The 19,295-nt window shown below is 41.0% G+C and overlaps 1 protein-coding gene across 2 annotated transcripts; it reads left to right on the top strand.

The window, feature by feature from the left end:
* Positions 1 to 465: 465 nt before the first annotated feature.
* LOC120026139 (N-lysine methyltransferase KMT5A-A-like) lies at positions 466 to 18,148 on the top strand. 2 transcript variants are annotated; one of them, XM_038970959.1, is made up of 7 exons: positions 466 to 739; positions 1,389 to 1,539; positions 2,111 to 2,396; positions 10,355 to 10,442; positions 15,136 to 15,195; positions 16,812 to 17,002; positions 17,203 to 18,148. In XM_038970959.1, the coding sequence occupies exons 1-7, from the start codon at positions 731 to 733 to the stop codon at positions 17,411 to 17,413; spliced, it is 996 nt and encodes a 331-aa protein (XP_038826887.1). In that variant the 5' UTR covers positions 466 to 730; the 3' UTR covers positions 17,414 to 18,148. The 2 variants fall into 2 exon arrangements, with proteins under 2 accessions (XP_038826887.1, XP_038826886.1); XM_038970958.1 differs by having other exon boundaries at positions 2,108 to 2,396.
* Positions 18,149 to 19,295: the final 1,147 nt, after the last annotated feature.

The raw sequence follows: 19,295 nt of genomic DNA, 5'->3' as shown, positions 1-19,295 counted from the left end.
CTCCCCAGCTGCATTACTTCATGCTCTTAATAGCATCAATAATAAACAGAAAATATATATGATGTATAATAAAATAACATTTTACACAATCATTCAATGTTATACCGTGCAGTGTCAAAAATATTGTAAAAATAATACAGAGAAACTATGAGGAAGACATACATTTTTGCAAAATCAAGAGGTCTAAATAGAAAGGCAGTGTGAAAAGTTTGTTGACAAAATATAAAACAGCCACAAACAAAACATGACACACCAATACCAAAGTACAGAGAGAGAGTTTAGACTGTTTTTCAATTTGTTGTTTACTCAGATTCTGTAAAATACTTATTTTCACAAGGTAATTCTTCAATGAGGATGATGATAATGATTCATGTTGATTAATTAACTCCCTAAAACAATGTTAGACAGCGCCGCCTGCTGGCTCTCCTTTAGAACTACCGTCCCTTTAAATGTTACATGGCTCCCTCCCTTGAATGAGTTACATTAAAACATGGCGGAGGGGAGGAACTGTGGAAACTGCCTGGGCTGAAGAATTTCAAAGGAAAACATACAAAAGTGACCTTTGTGGAGACGAATGAGAGTGTACGAAGGCAGAGGAGAGGTGGGATGACTGTTGTATGACGCTGGGGAATATACGGGGAGACACGGCTTCTGGATATTGTTTTACTGCAACAGAAGAGTGGACCCGAAGCCTTTTTCGCATAAATACAAAAAATAAAACAATCCAGAAATGAACGGGGTAAGTTGGCTGTAACAATTCGTCAAATGTGTACTTTGTTATTTTACAAAAAAATAGGTTACATTAATTTAGGACAATAGAGGGGAGTGGACTGTTATTTCTATGCTAGTTAGGTATTTGTTTAACGTTACTTGATCAATGTCCAACATTGTTGCATGATGTTAGCTAGCATGGTTAGCTAGCTAACTATTCGTTATTCTCCCTACTCCAGCTAGCTACTCCTATCGGTTGAATAAGCGAACGGTCGAAATAAAAAGTTAGTCGATTTTAGTGGGCGAGGCATTTGTAACTCAAATATACAGCCACGTTTGCATGTTCTCGAAAACAACATGTTTATCACAAATAATGTGATGAGTGAAGCGATTGAGCTAACAACTAGGAGGCCCGTATGTTGTGCGGGTGTGTTTAGTCATAGTTAGCCAAATTATGTTGCTGGCTGGCGTCACTGCTAGTGTATTGACACAGGTCTCCTCTTTTTCATAAGACCAGGTCAGGTGACTGCCAGACATTACTCAAGTTGTTATGGTCGAATGTCCTCGACATTTCCTTGTGGAAAATTAATTTCAATGTTATGTTATTTACGTTGTTGATGTCTCCACACACACAGCAACAACAAATGATTGATGGTTTCCACCTCTTCCTTTGACAGGACATGGTACTAAACAGCCACTCCATCACTCTCCTGGGCCACAACAAGTCCAAATCACCTGTCCATGATGAGATGACCATCAAACTCATTCAGGAGGGAAAGTACGCTGGATGCTGCTCTATACAGAATGAAACACCGAGGCAAGGGGATGGTATGTAGTGTATAGTAGCCTATTCATTGAACTACAGCAGTGCATGTCCTGTTCTTTCTATTTGCCTCTTTCCTGCAAGTCTACACATTTTGCCATCGTGTGGAGAGTAATGTTTGCAGTTTTTAATATGATATCTGAGTCAGAGTGACTAACAAAATCAATGGGGCCCTGTGGGTGGTAATTTGACCATGATTAGGCATTGCATGCCGCCAGTTGCCCATTCCTGGCCTAGATCAATGTGTATAGACATTATATGGCTTAGTGAATACTGAGTGAAATGTGTGTTTACATGAAACCTAAAACATGGCTGCATGATGAGGTTGGCTTCATCATGGTCCATCACTTCACCTCTCATTCAAAAATAACATATTCTCATCACATCTAAGGAGGAGTTGTGGGTTTAGTCTGTGGCATCTCAATAGTCTAAAGTTACTTCTTCTTCTTGTTTCCTCAGTTTTTGATAGCCCATTTTACATGAAATGTACAAAAGCAATATGAACGAGATGAAGCCATTGACATGAACGCTGTTATATCCTCATCTGACTTCCTCTTTGCTTGCCCCACCCAGCAGCCAGGAGACTGAACTCTGAGGCGGCATGCGTCCTGAAGCTGGCAGACATGGAAGAGAGCCACAGCCAGTGGCCCTGCAGGACAGATGAGAACCAGCATCAGTCCTCCCAGCAGCTTCTCCACTTCTCCCCAGTCTCCTGCCTCCGTTCCCCAGCTGATGTCTCCTCCCCTCCTGCCCCCAGTAACAACATCACCCACACCCTACTCGCCAACAACACCGCTGCTCACCTCGCCAACCAGAGGGACATCCGACGCAAGGCCAAAGGGAAGAAGTCAGCACTAAGAATGTAAGCTCTCACTGGATGTCACATAAAATCACATTTTGTTGGGTGTTTTTCATAGCTAAAAAACACTTGTCACAATAGCTTGGGACTGTCAAATGCATGCACTAAACTGGAGCATGTGAATAATTATGTTAAAAGGGTGTATTATAATTGGGATTGGTGAACTGCAGAGTTTGTGCATCTCCCATGTGCACATATTAGGAGTGAACTGAACTTGAGGTAGTGGTGGCTTTTTGTGCGAATTGTTATTTAAATCAAAATACTACTCATTATAGAGTAAGCGGTAAAGCTTCATATGACACCAATTTTTTCCCCTTTTGTTTCATCACAAAACCAGAGAGCAACCTCTGTCTGAAGTTCACAAAGCATATTGCATGTAACAAACAGTTTACATGGTCAAGCAAGTTAATGTTTCTGACATTATCGGACCACTAAACAGCTATTGACTTAGAGCCAAGGAGAGTTACCGCAAGTCGCAAAGAAAACAGGAGCTGCCTCCACTATTCCAGCACCATTTCAACATCAAATCACCTATGCTTAGTTCAATACAGTGACGCCTAAAAGATAGCAAAAACAATTTAGTCTAATCAACATAAAATTTTATATGATGTGGCTGTCCATGCTTCTGATTTCTTGTGCAAATAGAAAAAAACGTTGACTCACGCCAATGCCATCCTCCTCGTTCATGTTGATGAAACGGTCTATCACTTTGTCATACAATTACACAATTTAATTTTTTGTTGTCGTAGGTAACCTGGCTAAAATGCTTGCTCGCTAGCCTAGCTTCCTTTCATGGGCAACATTAGCTAGTTAACATTAGCCTTCTACATCTAGCTACATATTGAACTTCTATCCTCTCAGGCCAGGGGTAGGGCTGTGGCGGTCACGAAATTTCATCAGCCGGTGATTGTCAAGCAAATAACTGTCGTTCTCACGGTAATTGACAGGTAATTAACATAAACACAACATTAGCATCTCCTGGCTTTCACACAGTCTACAAGCCATTTTAAAAGTCTAATAAATCCATGTAATATATTCTACACATCACAATAAACATTATTTATTTTAGACGGGTCCAAAGAAGCATGATATGAAGAAAATGTAGTCTATTTCAGAAGAAAATAATAGCATACTCTTGTTGTCCTGATCTGGCTATGCCAAATGGCTGTGGGCTACACTAGTTCATTTAGCAGACAAGATTTACATAAAATTCCGTGGCATTATTTTCTAATATGAATTAAACAAAGCTGAATAAAATATAAAAATTTTCTCCAAACGATTTGAGGGAGTTCTGCGGCTATTCTGTGAGCAGTTAACAAATAAATAGTTACTCGTATATGGTTAATTTTGAGTTATTAATGTAACTTTAGTTGTTTTACAAAAGTTGGGCTGTATGTTTTGATTTTTAATACACTGTAAGGCTGCATGATGAGACTCTAATGATGATTTGAAAAAAGTCTCTTGAAAGGCTTGAGCTCTGCTTTGCTTTTTGCGCAGGCTGTACACACCATCAGTCTCTCATTCACAATTTGACAAGCACTTGATAATGAATTTCACGGCGGCATAATGCACCCTAAAAAAATCCATGCCTTTTGCGGCCCGGAGTGCTGCGTTGTGCCCTTCTCCCTGAGTGTACAGCGCAATCTGAAGCGCCTCTTACTCACAGGGCTCTCCGTCACGTGATCGGGTCTTTCTCACAGGCTACAAGTCAGACACGTCGGGGACGCAACTACGTGCGTCCTTATCCAATTCCGAGGTGCATATTGAAGATATTGGAAGAACTGTCCACATTTGCTTTTAGTCAGCCAACAAGATGAGTAGGCTTAACGAACAGCAAAAGCACTAGCCTATGTCAATCTACTATCCCCCATAGTACAAAAGTCGACCTTTTCTGTGTGAGAAATAAATATTCCAAACATAGTCTGGGACAGTTGTGGGATGCTATAGATCCCACATTAATACAACCACTAGCATCAAAAAACACTTCTTTTTTTTTAATGCAATGTGGCTGTCGCAACAGATCAGAACGTTTACCTTAAAATGTTGATAAACTATTAGGCTATTTCTTCACATTATAAGCCCAGCAATGCGCACATGGTAGTAGGCTATAAGTGCAAATGTTCCATTAGCGGAATACACCATTAACAAAAGTGACCGCAAATGCAATTATGCATGTAATGCTTTTATTATAAAGGTGCATTTTTATGGTGAATATTATCTTCCCCAAACTTGAAACTAATGCGCTCTACACCCCTTGTAAAGCGGATTAATGTACTTAATTTTAAGAAGTTATTTGTCCACTTTAGTTGTGATACAAACCTTACTAAAACATATAGGCCTATGGGCTAGGCTACCTGAGGTGTGTGTCTATGATTCAAAAAAGGCATTGTTTCTTATGCTGGGTATTATTCACAAGTGATAATATATAGTTTACAAGTGATAGGATAATATTGTCACCCATCAGACTATTCTTGATTTAATCTTGTCTTTACATATACTAAATAATATGTGTGACATTGTTTTGATTTAAAGTGGACCATTATCATGCACCTGTATCAAAACAAGGGCAGTGGGAAAGAATACATGTAATCTATGCACTTAAATAGCGAATGGAGGATGCTTTTCCCCGTGTTTTATTTTCATGCCAGCCAGGTAGGCTATACTCCTGTTGTAAATATAAGCAATGTGCTTAATATTAGTGAAGTTGAAAAATAAATATAGTAGACCTAGCCTATAGAAAGCTGATGGGATCCTCGTCTTTTTATTAGTGGCCATCACTCAGTTTTCTCCCGCAATTGCATAGTATATAGAAATGTTGCGCAACATGAGCTCATGGGCTCTCATGAAGTGTTTGATTAGATTTTTAAATACATTTGCATTGTCAGAGTGATTAGCGAGACAATGGAGTGCTCAGTACCAGACAGTTAGCAAGTTTGTAGGCTACTAATGGCCATCAGAGCTTGGAGAAGCCTACTGTGACTAAACAGTTATGTGGGATTTGACTGCCTTCATGACTCGTGACCTCTGGTGTGGCAGTAATACGGTCACCGCAACAGCCCTAGCCAGGGGCACAAGGTATAAGTTGATGGTTTGATCAGAATCGCCATTATAATCATTGGCCAGTATTGTAGAGTCAAGTAGAGCCACAAGTCCAAATCCCTATCTCCATCCATGGCTAATTTAGGAAAGGGACAATTTTTGCTAGTTAGCCACCGGAGGACAACACAACGAGAGGCATTAACGCAAGTTGTTTCTGTAAGTGACGTATGCTCTCAATGTAATTTGATAGGAGTGACGCCAAATCCAAAGTGGCTTCCCTTGATACTTATTTTTTTTAATTTATTTTTTTGGGTGCGCCAGGACTATTCAAAGTTGAGCTCGCTCAGTTTAGTTCAGCACTGATTGGCTATTATTTTATACTTTTACATTTTGTTTTATCAAGGGATGTCAAGTGCTCGCTGGCTTTCTTTGCATTCAACGCTACTGGCGGCAACAATGTCACTCTTTTTGACCAGAAAGCATCAGATGGCCTAAACAGAGGGGTGCTGTTTCGCTCGCTCGGATGCTTTCTCTGGTGAGATGCATTCAGCCTCTTGTGAATTGAAGGAAAATATGAAACACAAAATATTTTATTGAATCTTTTTTGGGGGGGAGCCTGGCTTCCCTTGGCAGCCATGAATATATGGCACTGTTGGCAACAGTTGGAGATTTACTGAAGGAGAAACAGGGTAGCATTCAGATACCGATGGACTAGAGGCCTTACTGTCTAAAACAGGGGTGTCAAACGCATTTTCCCCCAGGGGCCACATTCGGTCTTCAACGAGGTCCGGAGGGCTGCTCGGAAGATGTATTATATTTCCTCACTGTCAAAATGTGCAAAAAATTGTCCTCTATCCATCATTTAAAAAAATAAATACATTCTATGCTCCCTGACTGTCTAGCTTTAATTTCTGTGATTTACTAGCGAGCTGGATAGTCACTGTATGAATGTAGGTCCATTATCAGTTCTACACAGTTTTGATTTGGTTTTAGGAATCTCTCACACACACAAGCATGTGGACACTCCTTCAGATTAGTGGATTCGGCTCTTTCAGCCACACCCGTTGCTGACAGGTGTATAAAATTGAGCACACAGCCATGCAATCTCCATAGACAAACATTGGTAGTAGAATGCTTTACTGAAGAGCTCAGTGACTTTCAACGTGGCACTGTCATAGGATGCCACCTTTCCAACAAGTCAGTTTGTAAAATGTCTGCCCCGCTAGAGCTGCCCCGGTCAACTGTTCTACTATTGTGAAGTGGAAATGTCTAGGAGCAACACCTGCTCAGTCACAAAGTGGTAGGTCACACAAGCTCACAGAGCAGGACCGTCAAGTGCTGAAGGGCGTAGCGCATAAAAATCATCTGTTTTTCATGGTCGGGCTAGGCCCCTTAGTTCCAGCGAAGGGAAATCTAAACACTACAGCAAACAATGACATTCTAGGCGAGTCTGTGCTTCCAACTTTGTGGCAACAGTTTGGGGAAGGCCCTTACCTGTTTCAGCATGACAATGCCCCTGGGAACAGAGCCAGTTCCATACAGAAATGGTTTGTCAAGATTGGTGTCCACATACGTGTATTTAATAATTAGAGCTGACCCTGTTTGGTCGATGGTCGACCAACAACCTAAGATTTTTGTTTTGTTTTGTAAAGCAGTCACATTTTGTTAGGTTACAGCCTTATTCTAAAATGTCTTAAATTGTCTCTCCCCCCCCCCCCCCCCCTCAATCTACTCGCAATACCCCATAATGACAATTTATGCTAATTTATAAATACATTTTTTTAAATATATATTTTTACATTAGTATTCTGACCCTTTACTCAGTACTTTGTTGAAGCACCTTTGGCAGTGATTACAGCCTCGAGACTTCTTGGGTATGACGCTACAACCTTGCCACACCTGTATTTGGAGTTTCTCTCATTCCTCTCTGCAGATCCTCTCAACCTCTGTCAGGTTGGATGGGGAGTGTTGCTGTACAGCTATTTTCAGGTCTCCAAAGATGTTCGATCCGGCTCAAGTCCGGGCTCTGGCTGGGCCATCTCAAGGACATTCAGAGACTTGTCCCGAAGACACTCCTGCGTTGTCTTAGCTGTGTGCTTAGGGTCATTGTCCTGTTGGAAGGTGAATCTGCACCAGTCTGAGGTCCTGAGCGCTCTGGAGCAGGTTTCCATGAAGGATCTCTCTGATCTTTGCTCCATTCATCTTTGAGAAACATCCCCACAGCATGATTCTGCCACCACCATGCTTCACTTTAGGGATGGTGTCAGGTTTCCTCCATACGTGACGCTTCGCATTCTGGCCAAAGAGTTCAACCTTGGTTTCATCAGACAAGATCATCTTGTATCTCATGGTCTGAGAGTGTTTAGGTGCCTTTTGGCAAACTCCAAGTGGGTTGTCATGTGCATTTTTACTGAGGAGTGGCTTCCGTCTGGCCACTCTACCATAAAGGCCTGATTGGTGGAGTGCTGCAGAGATTGTAGGTTGTTATCCTTCTGGAAGGTTCTCCCATCTCAACAGAGGAACTCTGGAGCTCTGTCAGTGACCATCGGGTTCTTGGTCACCTCCCTAACCAAGACCCTTCTCTCCGCATTGCTCAGTTTGGCTGGGCGGCCAAACTGTTCTTGGGGACCTCAATGCTGCAGAAATGTTTTGGTACCCTTCCCCAGATCTGTGCCTCAATACAATTCTGTCTCTGAGCTATACGGACAATTCTTTTGACCTCATGGCTTGTTTTTTGCTCTGACATGCACTGTCTACTGTGGGATCTTATATAGACAGATGTGTGCCTTTTCCAAATCATGTCCTATCAATTATATTTACCACAGGTGGCCTGCATTCAAGTTGTAGAAACATCTCAAGGATGATCAATGGAAACAGGATGCACTTGAGCTCAATTTCGAGTCTCATAGCAAAGAGTCTGAATATTTATGTAAACATTTCTAAAAACCTGTTTTTGCTTTGTTATTATTGTGTAGATCACTGAGGATGTTTGTAAAAAAAATATAAATACTTTATTTTTTATTTTTTTTAGAATAAGGCTATAATGTAACAAAATGTGGAAATAGTCAAGGGGTCTGAATACTTTCCGAATGCACTGAGATATATGTTTATGGCACACGAGACACCAGTCTGATTCACACCTTTATCAGTGGACTTATCCATCGTGGATGCAGCGGGGATGGCACACCAGTAGTACATTTTCTGTTACTTCCCATAATTTGTCAAATACAATGTTTGGTTATGTTAATGCATTCAATATATTATGATTAGTCTTACCATTCTCATTGTCGGAGTTTGTGGAACGCACAACTTAGCTAGCTACACTTATGAGGAACAAGTTTTGGTTTATTTCATTCCATTTACGAGTTCTCAATTCATTCAATGTATTTTATTTGTAGCACTCCGGTAAATGTTGAGTAAGGACGCGCACCAGATTATGCATAGCAGTAGGCCTAGGCTGCCTGGCCTGCGTGTAAATGTAGGCCTATAAATGTGCCCATTTGGGGATCTGATTAGTATTTATGATTCTTAACTCACCACCAATGTGGAGCTTATCTGCTGAGGACCTGCCTTACAACAGGCCTACAAGCTCTCAGTCCAGCCTCTCTCAGCCTATTGCGGACAGTCTGAGCACTGGTGGAGGGATTGTGCGTTCCTGGTGTAACTCGTGCAGTTGTTGTTGCCATCCTGTAACTGTCCCGCAGGTATGATGTTCATATCTACTGATCCTGTGCAGGTGTTGTTACACGTGGTCTGCCACTGCGAGGACGATCAGCTGTCCGTCCTGTCTCCCTGTAGCGCTGTCTTGGGCGTCTCGCAGTACGGACATTGAAATTTATTGCCCTGGCCACATCTGCAGTCCTCATGCCTCCTTGCAGCATGCCTAAGGCACGTTCACGCAGATGAGCAGGGAGCCTGGGCATCTTTCTTTTGGTGTTTTTCAGAGTCTGTAGAAAGGCCTCTTTAGTGTCCTAAGTTTTCGTAACACTGACCTTAAATGCCTACAGTCTGTAAGCTGTTAGTGTCTTAACGATGGCTCCACAGGTGCATGTTCATTGAACAAGCATGGGGAAACAGTGTTTAAACCCTTTACAATGAAGATCTGTGACGTAAATCCAAATCTCTTTAAAAGACAGGGTCCTGAAAAAGGTCTGTTTTTTTTCTTTTTTTGCTGAGTTTAGTTAATACAATGTTTTAAAGTTCCTTGCAGACAGGCCATGTGTAGCCAATGCGATATATATAGGATATTTATTTTGATAATGTTATTTTCTACCTACAGGATGCAATGGTTTTTATTTGTTGGCTTTATGTAGGTTGTTTTTACAAAAATGGCAATACAAGTTACTTTTAGGATTTTGAAATATGACTTAATTATAAATGAAATTGTTCCACAAATGTGCATATGAAAATCATAACTGGCACGCAGATTGGTAGAAATAGTAAGATAAATTGGCACTCCAAATGGAAAAGGTTGCCGACCCCTGGTGTAGCCTATTACCTACCGGCAAATTCAGGAGCGTAACAGCCAAATCTGCCAAGGCCAGCAGCAGCGGGGAGGAAGAGGGTCAGGATTTTTTATTTAAATGTTTCTCCTCCTGGTTAAGCGGTCTTGGTTTCTGGATCCCTCTTGAGTCATTTGTTTGTCTTCATTATGTAATCTGTGTGCTTAAAGCATCAAACAAGCTCAGTAGCCGACATATATAAAATACAGGTTTTTAAAATGTCATAACTTCTAAAGAACAGACCACTGTAGGTCGGGGACAGATATAATTGATGTACCACAAAGGGCTGCAATGTCTGTTTCTGTTGGACACTTTGTGCTTGTTTGTTCACTTTGATAAGAACACGGTTCATATGTGCCCGTATATGTAAAAAAAAAATGGTGGTGTTTGCTAATGCTAGTTCATACATTTCCTTAACAGAGCAGAGAGCAGGAATTCCCAAAACCGCAAAGTAACAGACTACTATCCCATAAGGAGAAGCTCCAGGAAAAGCAAAGCAGAGTTGAAGGTGAGAGCAAAGTGCATTTATTACCTTGTAATATTAAAGCATTGACCACTTCCATGCTGTTATATACCAAAGATTAAGCAGTGTACTGTGCAGATTATTGAAAGATTAACAGACCTAGTGTGAAATGAGGGCCATGTGTGGAATGGGTGCAACTCCATATTAGGAAGGTGTTCCTAATGTTTGGTTTACCCAGTGTATATCCTTTGTCTGATTCCCAGTTCATCCAGTAGATCAGGGTTTCCCAAACTCGGTCCTGGGGCCCCCCCTGGGTGCACGTTTTGGTTTTTGCCCTAGCGCTACACAGCTGGTTTAAATAACCAACTCATCAAGCTTTGATTGTTTGATTCAGCTGTGTAGTGCTAGGGCAAAAGCCAAAACGTGCACCTGGGGGGGGGACCACGACCGAATTTGGGAAACCCTGCACTAGATGGTGCCACTTGAAACCAGTTGCGTTTGGGTAGTGAGTGACTTTGCCAAAATTGCTGAACATTTTTTGTTTGCAATAAAGCTGGACCAAATCTGAACCAATCGTAGAGGTCTGTTTCACAAGTTTGGCCAGTACAGTAGAGCAGGGGTTCCCAAACCTTTTCACTCGGGGGGCCTGCTTCCTGCATTATCCCACGCTCCCATGCACGCGCCATATATATTTATATGGGCTCAAGCACTGTTCATGACAAACTATTCACACCCTTTTTGTTGGTGGAGAGAATTTTGCAAGTTTTGAAGCTTATTTCCTGCAATTCTGTAAAATTTTCCATGTCTAATGTGTATTAATGTGATATTTGAGTGACAAATTACAACTATCTATGGGCTAAAAAAACCTTAATAATAAAAAAATATATATATATAATAATAAAAACATTAGCTGACATGTTCTAGTTGATCTGGACATTTCTGACAAGTTCTAATATAGAGCTGGGACGATAAACCAGAAATGACAGACACTGACATTGCCTTCCTCTTACTGAAGCATTTTGCTTACGTTAGTGATTTTGCTACACAACGTTCCTGTAGATTTGTCCTAAAACCATTATTTGGTCAACATTTATGGCCTATGCCTTACGTTGATTCCTGCTATGTAAGTGTCTGCCTGTCCCTGTTTTGCTGTTGGCTACTGACTCAATCCCTCTTCCCACTGCACACGGAAGAGGGAGCGATGCGTTCTGAGAAGCACCGTTGCTTAAAATACTATTGCGACGAAAAGACAGTTTCAAAGCAACTACTGTTCTAGTTACACAGAGGAGAGTCACAGCTTTCTGTGAGTGTGTGTGTACAGTGGGGCAAAAAAGTATTTAGTCAGTCACCAATTGTGCAAGTTCTCCCACTTAAAAAGATGAGAGAGGCCTGTAATTTTCATCATAGGTGCACTTCAACCATGACAGACAAAATGAGAAAAAAAATCCAGAAAATCACATTGTAGGATTTTTAATTAATTTATTTGCAAATTATGGTGGAAAACAAGTATTTGGTCACCTACAAACAAGCAAGATTTCTGGCTCTCACAGACCTGTAACTTCTTCTTTAAGAGGCTCCTCTGTCCTCCACTCGTTACCTGTATTAATGGCACCTGTTTGAACTTGTTATCAGTATAAAAGACACCTGTCCACAACCTCAAACAGTCACACTCCAAACTCCACTATGGCCAAGACCAAAGAGCTGTCAAAGGACACCAGAAACAAAATTGTAGACCTGCACCAGGCTGGGAAGACTGAATCTGCAATAGCTAAGCAGCTTGGTTTGAAGAAATCAACTGTGGGAGCAATTATTAGGAAATGGAAGACATACAAGACCACTGATAATCTCCCTCGATCTGGGGCTCCACGCAAGATCTCACCCCGTGGGGTCAAAATGATCACAAGAACGGTGAGCAAAAATCCCAGAACCACACGGGGGGACCTAGTGAATGACCTGCAGAGAGCTGGGACCAAAGTAACAAAGCCTACCATCAGTAACACACTACGCCGCCAGGGACTCAAATCCTGCAGTGCCAGACGTGTCCTCCTGCTTAAGCCAGTACATGTCCAGGCCCGTCTGAAGTTTGCTAGAGAGCATTTGGATGATCCAGAAGAAGATTGGGAGAATGTCATATGGTCAGATGAAACCAAAATATAACTTTTTGGTAAAAACTCAACTCGTCGTGTTTGGAGGACAAAGAATGCTGAGTTGCATCCAAAGAACACCATACCTACTGTGAAGCATGGGGGTGGAAACATCATGCTTTGGGGCTGTTTTTCTGCAAAGGGACCAGGACGACTGATCCGTGTAAAGGACAGAATGAATGGGGCCATGTATCGTGAGATTTTGAGTGAAAACCTCTTTCCATCAGCAAGGGCATTGAAGATGAAACGTGGCTGGGTCTTTCAGCATGACAATGATCCCAAACACACCGCCCGGGCAACGGAGTGGCTTCGTAAGAAGCATTTCAAGGTCCTGGAGTGGCCTAGCCAGTCTCCAGATCTCAACCCCATAGAAAATATTTGGAGGGAGTTGAAAGTCCGTGTTGCCCAGTAACAGCCCCAAAACATCACTGCTCTAGAGGAGATCTGCATGGAGGAATGGGCCAAAATAACAGCAACAGTGTGTGAAAAATTTGTGAAGACTTACAGAAAACGTTTGACCTCTGTCATTGCCAACAAAGGGTATATAACAAAGTATTGAGAAACTTTTGTTATTGACCAAATACTTATTTTCGACCATAATTTGCAAATAAATTTAATAAAAAATCCTACAATGTGATTTTCTGGATATTTTTTTTCCTCATTTTGTCTGTCATAGTTGAAGTGTACCTATGATGAAAATTACAGGCCTCTCATCTTTTTAAGTGGGAGAACTTGCACAATTGGTGGCTGACTAAATACTTTTTTGCCCCACTGTATATAACGTATTTCTCACCACTTAATATTGAGTTCATGGCACCACTTTACAACTGGAGTCGGCTATGTAGTATGGTTTTGAAGCGCCTACGGAGCCGAGTGGAGCGTGCCATTTTCACTTAATAGGCTTACATCTAGTGGCCTAGCACCGGACCGTTTTTGTACGATGTTAGATTATATTTACTGGCTATCTATCAACAATATCATATTCAGAGTTAGCAATCTAGCTAAGTGTTTTGAGTTCCCACTTCCTCAAGTGGTAAATAAATGCCAAAATGCAATAAGCCTAAATGCCAATATGCACAAATTTTCTTAAGAGCCCAAAATAAATCTGATCGTGTTTGGATAGGTTACACATCAAAATACAATCATGCATTTCCTGTGTGTGTATATATATTTTTTTTTATCGTAGGCTACCATCTGTCTTACTTGGCACTGGAAGTATTTGTCTAGGGCCCTGCCACTAATGTAAAGTAGCTGTCCATTTAAAATATATATATATATTGTCGTATTTGTTGTTATCGAGCAAAATAGTTACATTTATCACTGCCTTTGTCCATATCCCCCAGCTCTAGCACCTCCCCGGAAAAAATATTTATCGGAAGTTATCAACTTATCATTGCACATTTTTTTTCTCTTCAATTTATGGATTTTTGTCCATATGGCCCAGCTCTAGTACAGTAAAGTAGTGTAGTTCAGTATTCAGAAAAGTAGAGTACAGTGCACATGAGTTGAGTACATTATACTGAACTATACTCTAATTTACTGAACTGTACTGAGCTCTACTATGTTGTACTTTGTTGTCCAAACTTGTGAAACATGGACGTCTATGATTGGTTCAGATTTGGTCTGGACCAACCAAAATTGGTCTTGTTTGGTGATTTATGCATTTCTGTGTAGTACAGATCAGGGACCTATGATGCAATTCTGTTACCGGGTGTAAATCCACTTCACTTAATGCAGTTAAATAACCAAAATATATGTTTTTCAAAGTTGAGGCGTCATGTCATAGCGGACACCCAATTATTTCGGCAGACATCTTTGAATCTTAATTTGGAGCAGATATTTAATTGTTTTAAACTGAGGGAGAGATTGGTAACAGAATTTAGGTAAACTTTGCATCTGCACAGTTCTTCTAGTAAATGTGTTTTTGTAAAATGTTCAGTGTAAATTGTTAAAAGTAGTCCTTGTGCATAGAGTTGTATGATTTTGTTAAACTTTTTAAATCAATGGTTTTAGTTTGGCCATACATTTTAAGTGAAAAACTGGCGGAATTGCCCCAATATAGTATGGGGAGCACAGAGATACTGTTAACTGGTTCTCTGGCTGACTGCTATTGCCTGAGCAGAGCTTAGATGAGATGATGACTTTAAGGAATGAAAAATAATGGTCATCAAATAAGTACTAAGTCGTATACATGACTGAAATATTTCATATCAATAGAAAAAGAGGAAGTAACTTACCCAATGTGGACCTGACAGTGTTCATCATTTTTGGCTTTAGAATTTCCATTTAAAAAGCTCAAATCATTTTAATGTCATTTCATAATGCATTTAAGGTTTTCAAAAATATTATCGAACGGAAATCAAAAACGGTGATCTTTTTTTATAACCGAAACTGAACCAACCTCCAAGCACTAATCGCTCAGCACTAGTAACTTTGCAGTGTAACTTTTTATTTAGAAAGGACAAAGGTTCATAACATGTGAGATTAGCTATAATGCCATTAGCAACTGTGGATAAGGACTTGTTCCTTCAAATATGTGGAGCCAAATTTTACATTTCTTATTAAATGTCCTCTATGCTTGGATTCTCTTACAGTGTGAACAAAAGAAACACATCGATGATCTGATCATAAATGGGATCGAGGAAGGAATGGAGGTACACTCATTGATCACAGCGCTTAGCCAATCTGACTGGGAGGCCCTGTATTTGAAAACCTTGTTGCTATGTTCATACTGACATATCATGAAATGCATCTCACACAGTTTTCAGAGGAAAATAGCGTGTGATACTAAGTTCATTTTATTATTTCAATAGACTATATTGTATTCCATGAGTGAAAATACAGTGCATTTGGAAAATATTCAGACCCCTTCATCTTTTCCAAATGTTTGTTACGTTACAGCCTTGTTCTAAAATGGATTAAATCATTGTTTTGCCTCAATCTTCACATAATGACAAAGCGAAAAGTTTTTTTTGTATTAAATTGCAGATGTATTCAGACCCTTTGCTATGAGACTCTAAATTGAGCTCAAGTGCATCCTGTTTCCATTGATCATCCTTGATATTTCTACAACTTGATTTACCACAGTCCACCTGTGGTAAATTCAATTGATTGGACATGATTAAAAAAGGCACACACCTGTCTCTAAGGTCCCACAGTTGACAGTGCATGTCAGAGCAAAAGCCAAGCCATGAGGTCGAAGGAATTGTCCATAGAGCTCCGAGACAAGATTGTGTTGAGGCACAGATCTGGGGAAGGGTACCAGAAAATGTCTGCAATTGGGGGAGAAGGGCCTTGGTCAGGGAGGTGATCAAGAACTTGATGGGCACTCTGACAGAGCTCAAGAGTTCCTCTGTGGAGATGGGAGAACCTTCCAGAAGGACAACCATCTCTGCAGCACTCCACCAATCAGGCCTTTATAGTAGAGTGGCCAGACGGAAGCCACTCCTTAGTAAAAGTCACATGACAGCCTGCTTGGGTAAAGAACTCTCAGACCATGAGAAACAAGATTCTCTGGTCTGACGAAACCAAGATTGAGCTGTTTGGTCTGAATGCCAAATGTCACGTCTGGAGGAAAGCTGGCACCATCCCTACGGTGAAGCGTGGTGGCAGCATCATGCTGTGGGGAGGTTTTTCAGTGGCAGGAACTGGGAGACTAGTCAGGATTGAGGGAATGATCAACGGAACAAAGTACAAAGAGATCCTTGATGAAAACCTGCTCCAGAGCGCTCAGGACCTCAGACTGGGGCGAAGGTTCACCTTCCAGCAGGACAACGACCCTAAGCACAGCAAAGACAATGCAGGAGTGGTCTCTGAATGTCCTTGAGTTGTCCAGCCAGAACTGAGACTTGAACCCGATCGAAACATCTCTGGAGAGATCTGAAAATAGCTGTGCAGCGACACTCCCCATCCAACCTGACAGAGCTTAAGAGGATCTGCGGAGAAGAATGGGAGAAACTCCCCAAATACAGGTGTGCCAAGCTTGTAGCGTCATACCCAAGAAGACTCTAGGCTGTAATTTCTGCCGAAGGTGCTTCAACAAAGTACTGCGCAAAGGGTATGAATACCTATGTAAATGTGGTGATTTTTATAAATTTGCCAAAATTTTAAAACCCGTTTTTGCTTTGTCATTATGGGATATTGTGTGTAGATTGGGGGGGGAACAATTAAATCCATTTTAGAATACGTCTAACGTAACAAAATGTGGAAAAAGTCAAGGGGTCTGAATACTTTCTGAATGCACTGTATATTTATTCCCCAAATGGTACAGGTGCAGCATATAGAGGGGAAGGGTCGAGGAGTGTTTGCCACCCAGTGTTTTGATAAGGGCCAGTATGTAGTGGAGTACCATGGCGACCTGCTGCAGATCACTGACGCCAAAACAAGGGAGGCCGAGTACGCTCTTAACCCTGCCACCGGCTGCTACATGTACTACTTTCAGTATCTCTGCAAAACATACTGGTATGTCAAACCATTCTCTCTTTTATGTGTGTGGCATCTCTGGTATAGCCGCAAAACTATTTCAGCATTCTCACTGTTGGCTGCTCACTAATGCAGTATTTGTTTTAGTTTCATCATGTAATAACTTTTCAACCATAACTAACTTTGTTAGATTAACCTAATATCAGTGGGGGTTTTTTCTCAACTGCTTCTCCCTCTAGTGTGGACGCCACGAAAGAAACGGGTCGCATGGGCCGTCTGATCAACCACAGTAAGAACGGCAACTGTCAAACCAAACTCCATGACATCAACGGGATGCCTCACCTCATCCTAGTGGCATCGCGAGATGTCGATGAGGGCGAGGAGCTGCTCTACGACTATGGCGACCGCAGCAAAGCTTCCATCGCAGCCCACCCCTGGCTCAAACATTGATGGAGACATGATCCAGCTCAAAGAAAAGGGAAAATGCTAACAACACCTTGGTTTCTTAATAGATCGTTTTTTAAATGTAAAAATTGCCTTAGCAACAGAATGTGTCATCACATTTTTTTTGTTTTCTGAAAGGGAGGGGGTAGTTTGTGTACTTAGTGGGGAGGGAGTTTTTGAAGAGGGTGGGTTAGGTTACAGTGACGTAAACACATTTAGATTGAGGTACACCTAAATGTCTGGCGACATCAATACTTTTAATATATTTATCAGTCTGTATGAAACATGCTAGTTTTTTCCAGCACATTTCTTTTTGTATATTTTGTATTACCGGTAGACCAGTGCTTCCACGGCATGCAGGTTGTAGTTCAGTGTTCTGCATTTTTATACAAAGTTTTTCTTAATTGGTTGTATGGTAGTTAGTTGCTAAGCAATAATTATATTTATGGTACCAGAACCCTTCTGGTTGATGCAGAAAGCAGAACTATTAGATGCAAACTTACGAGCCGTCTTTAAAAGGTTCCAAAAACTGGAATAGGATTCCAACCATTGAAACTCACACTTTATTTGAAATGTCAATCTTATGCTAAGTTATGTATAGTTGTTTTATGAACTTGAACAAATCTGTACCTCTAACACACAAAGCTGTCAATGTCCACAAACAAATGCTCCATGAGGAAGTATTTAAATATGTATGCTGGGGTGGAGGCATCATTGAATAAACAGGTTTTATGCAAATTATACCCCAGCTTGCTTTTGTCATGACTTCGGAGCTCTTCTTTTTGCATTTAAACACCTTGCTGATTACAAAGCTGAATTTGAGGATAATGGATTGATGATTTATATAACTACTGTTCAGAGGGCATCAGATCCCCTCTAATATTTAATATGTTGATTGCATGAGGTTGGTTTAGTGAGACGCATTTCCAAACGGAACGTTCTAAGTTAAACATTTCCCATGCGGACTGTTTTTAGTGATGTTTGTTTGGAATCTGATCCCGACTTGCAGCAGAAAGGCAGAGGCGAAGTGAGAGGACCATCTCAGCAAAAATCTGTCTTCTCCAGCAGGTGGCGCTGTTTCGTCTCCTTCGTTCAGCAAGCGAGGAGTGTTTGTATGGATGTCAATGAGTGTCGAATTTGGTCAAACAAAATGGAATGGCTTATTTGCTACATTTAGTTAATTTGATTGAATAAAAGTTTCTTAATGCTTAGGTTGTTTTGAGCATACTTATATGTAGGACACGTGACATCCCGGCAACTTTGTGAAAAAACATGGAGTTGTCTCGAGATTGCTATGCATATTCATGACATGAGGCTTGTAGTAAAGCGTCTCTCTCCATTGAATACAGGCGGTTGACGTCGACAATATCAATAACTCACATATCAGTTTGCAAACAATGTAAAAGAAAAACATTGAGTTAAAGCCTATTTTTTTGCTTGAGTAGGCAGCTCCAAAATTAAGGTGTTTCAGCCTAGCTCAGTGCTTTATGTGGTGGAGGGCAGCCAGTGGAAAATACAGAGCATAGGGGTTGGTAATGTTCTATAGTTGCGCTGTGGCTCAGTGTTCTGTCACTCATGGGGACACTGTCACCACCAAATCTAAGGGTAGAGCTCAAAAATTCAAGCCCCTTGGGTGCTGCCATAGTTACATTAGAAGTGCCCATCCAAGAAGGCTTAAGGTCATTGGCCACAGATAAAATGACATCAAATCACATTCTATCTACAGTAGCTTTAATTAGACTGATCATGACATCATACTTTCAAAATCTTAGCTAGCAGTCATCATGAATCAAGTCAACAATCTACTGGCAAATCCTTTTTAATCCTTGTCATATGAATAGAAATAATGAAGAGAAATTATAGATAAAACGTATCGGTGCTCATCGGC

Source organism: Salvelinus namaycush, chromosome 31 (assembly GCF_016432855.1).
Source record: "Salvelinus namaycush isolate Seneca chromosome 31, SaNama_1.0, whole genome shotgun sequence".
NCBI classification, from domain to species: Eukaryota; Metazoa; Chordata; class Actinopteri; order Salmoniformes; family Salmonidae; genus Salvelinus; species Salvelinus namaycush.
This window is presented reverse-complemented; position numbering and strand designations above follow the sequence as displayed.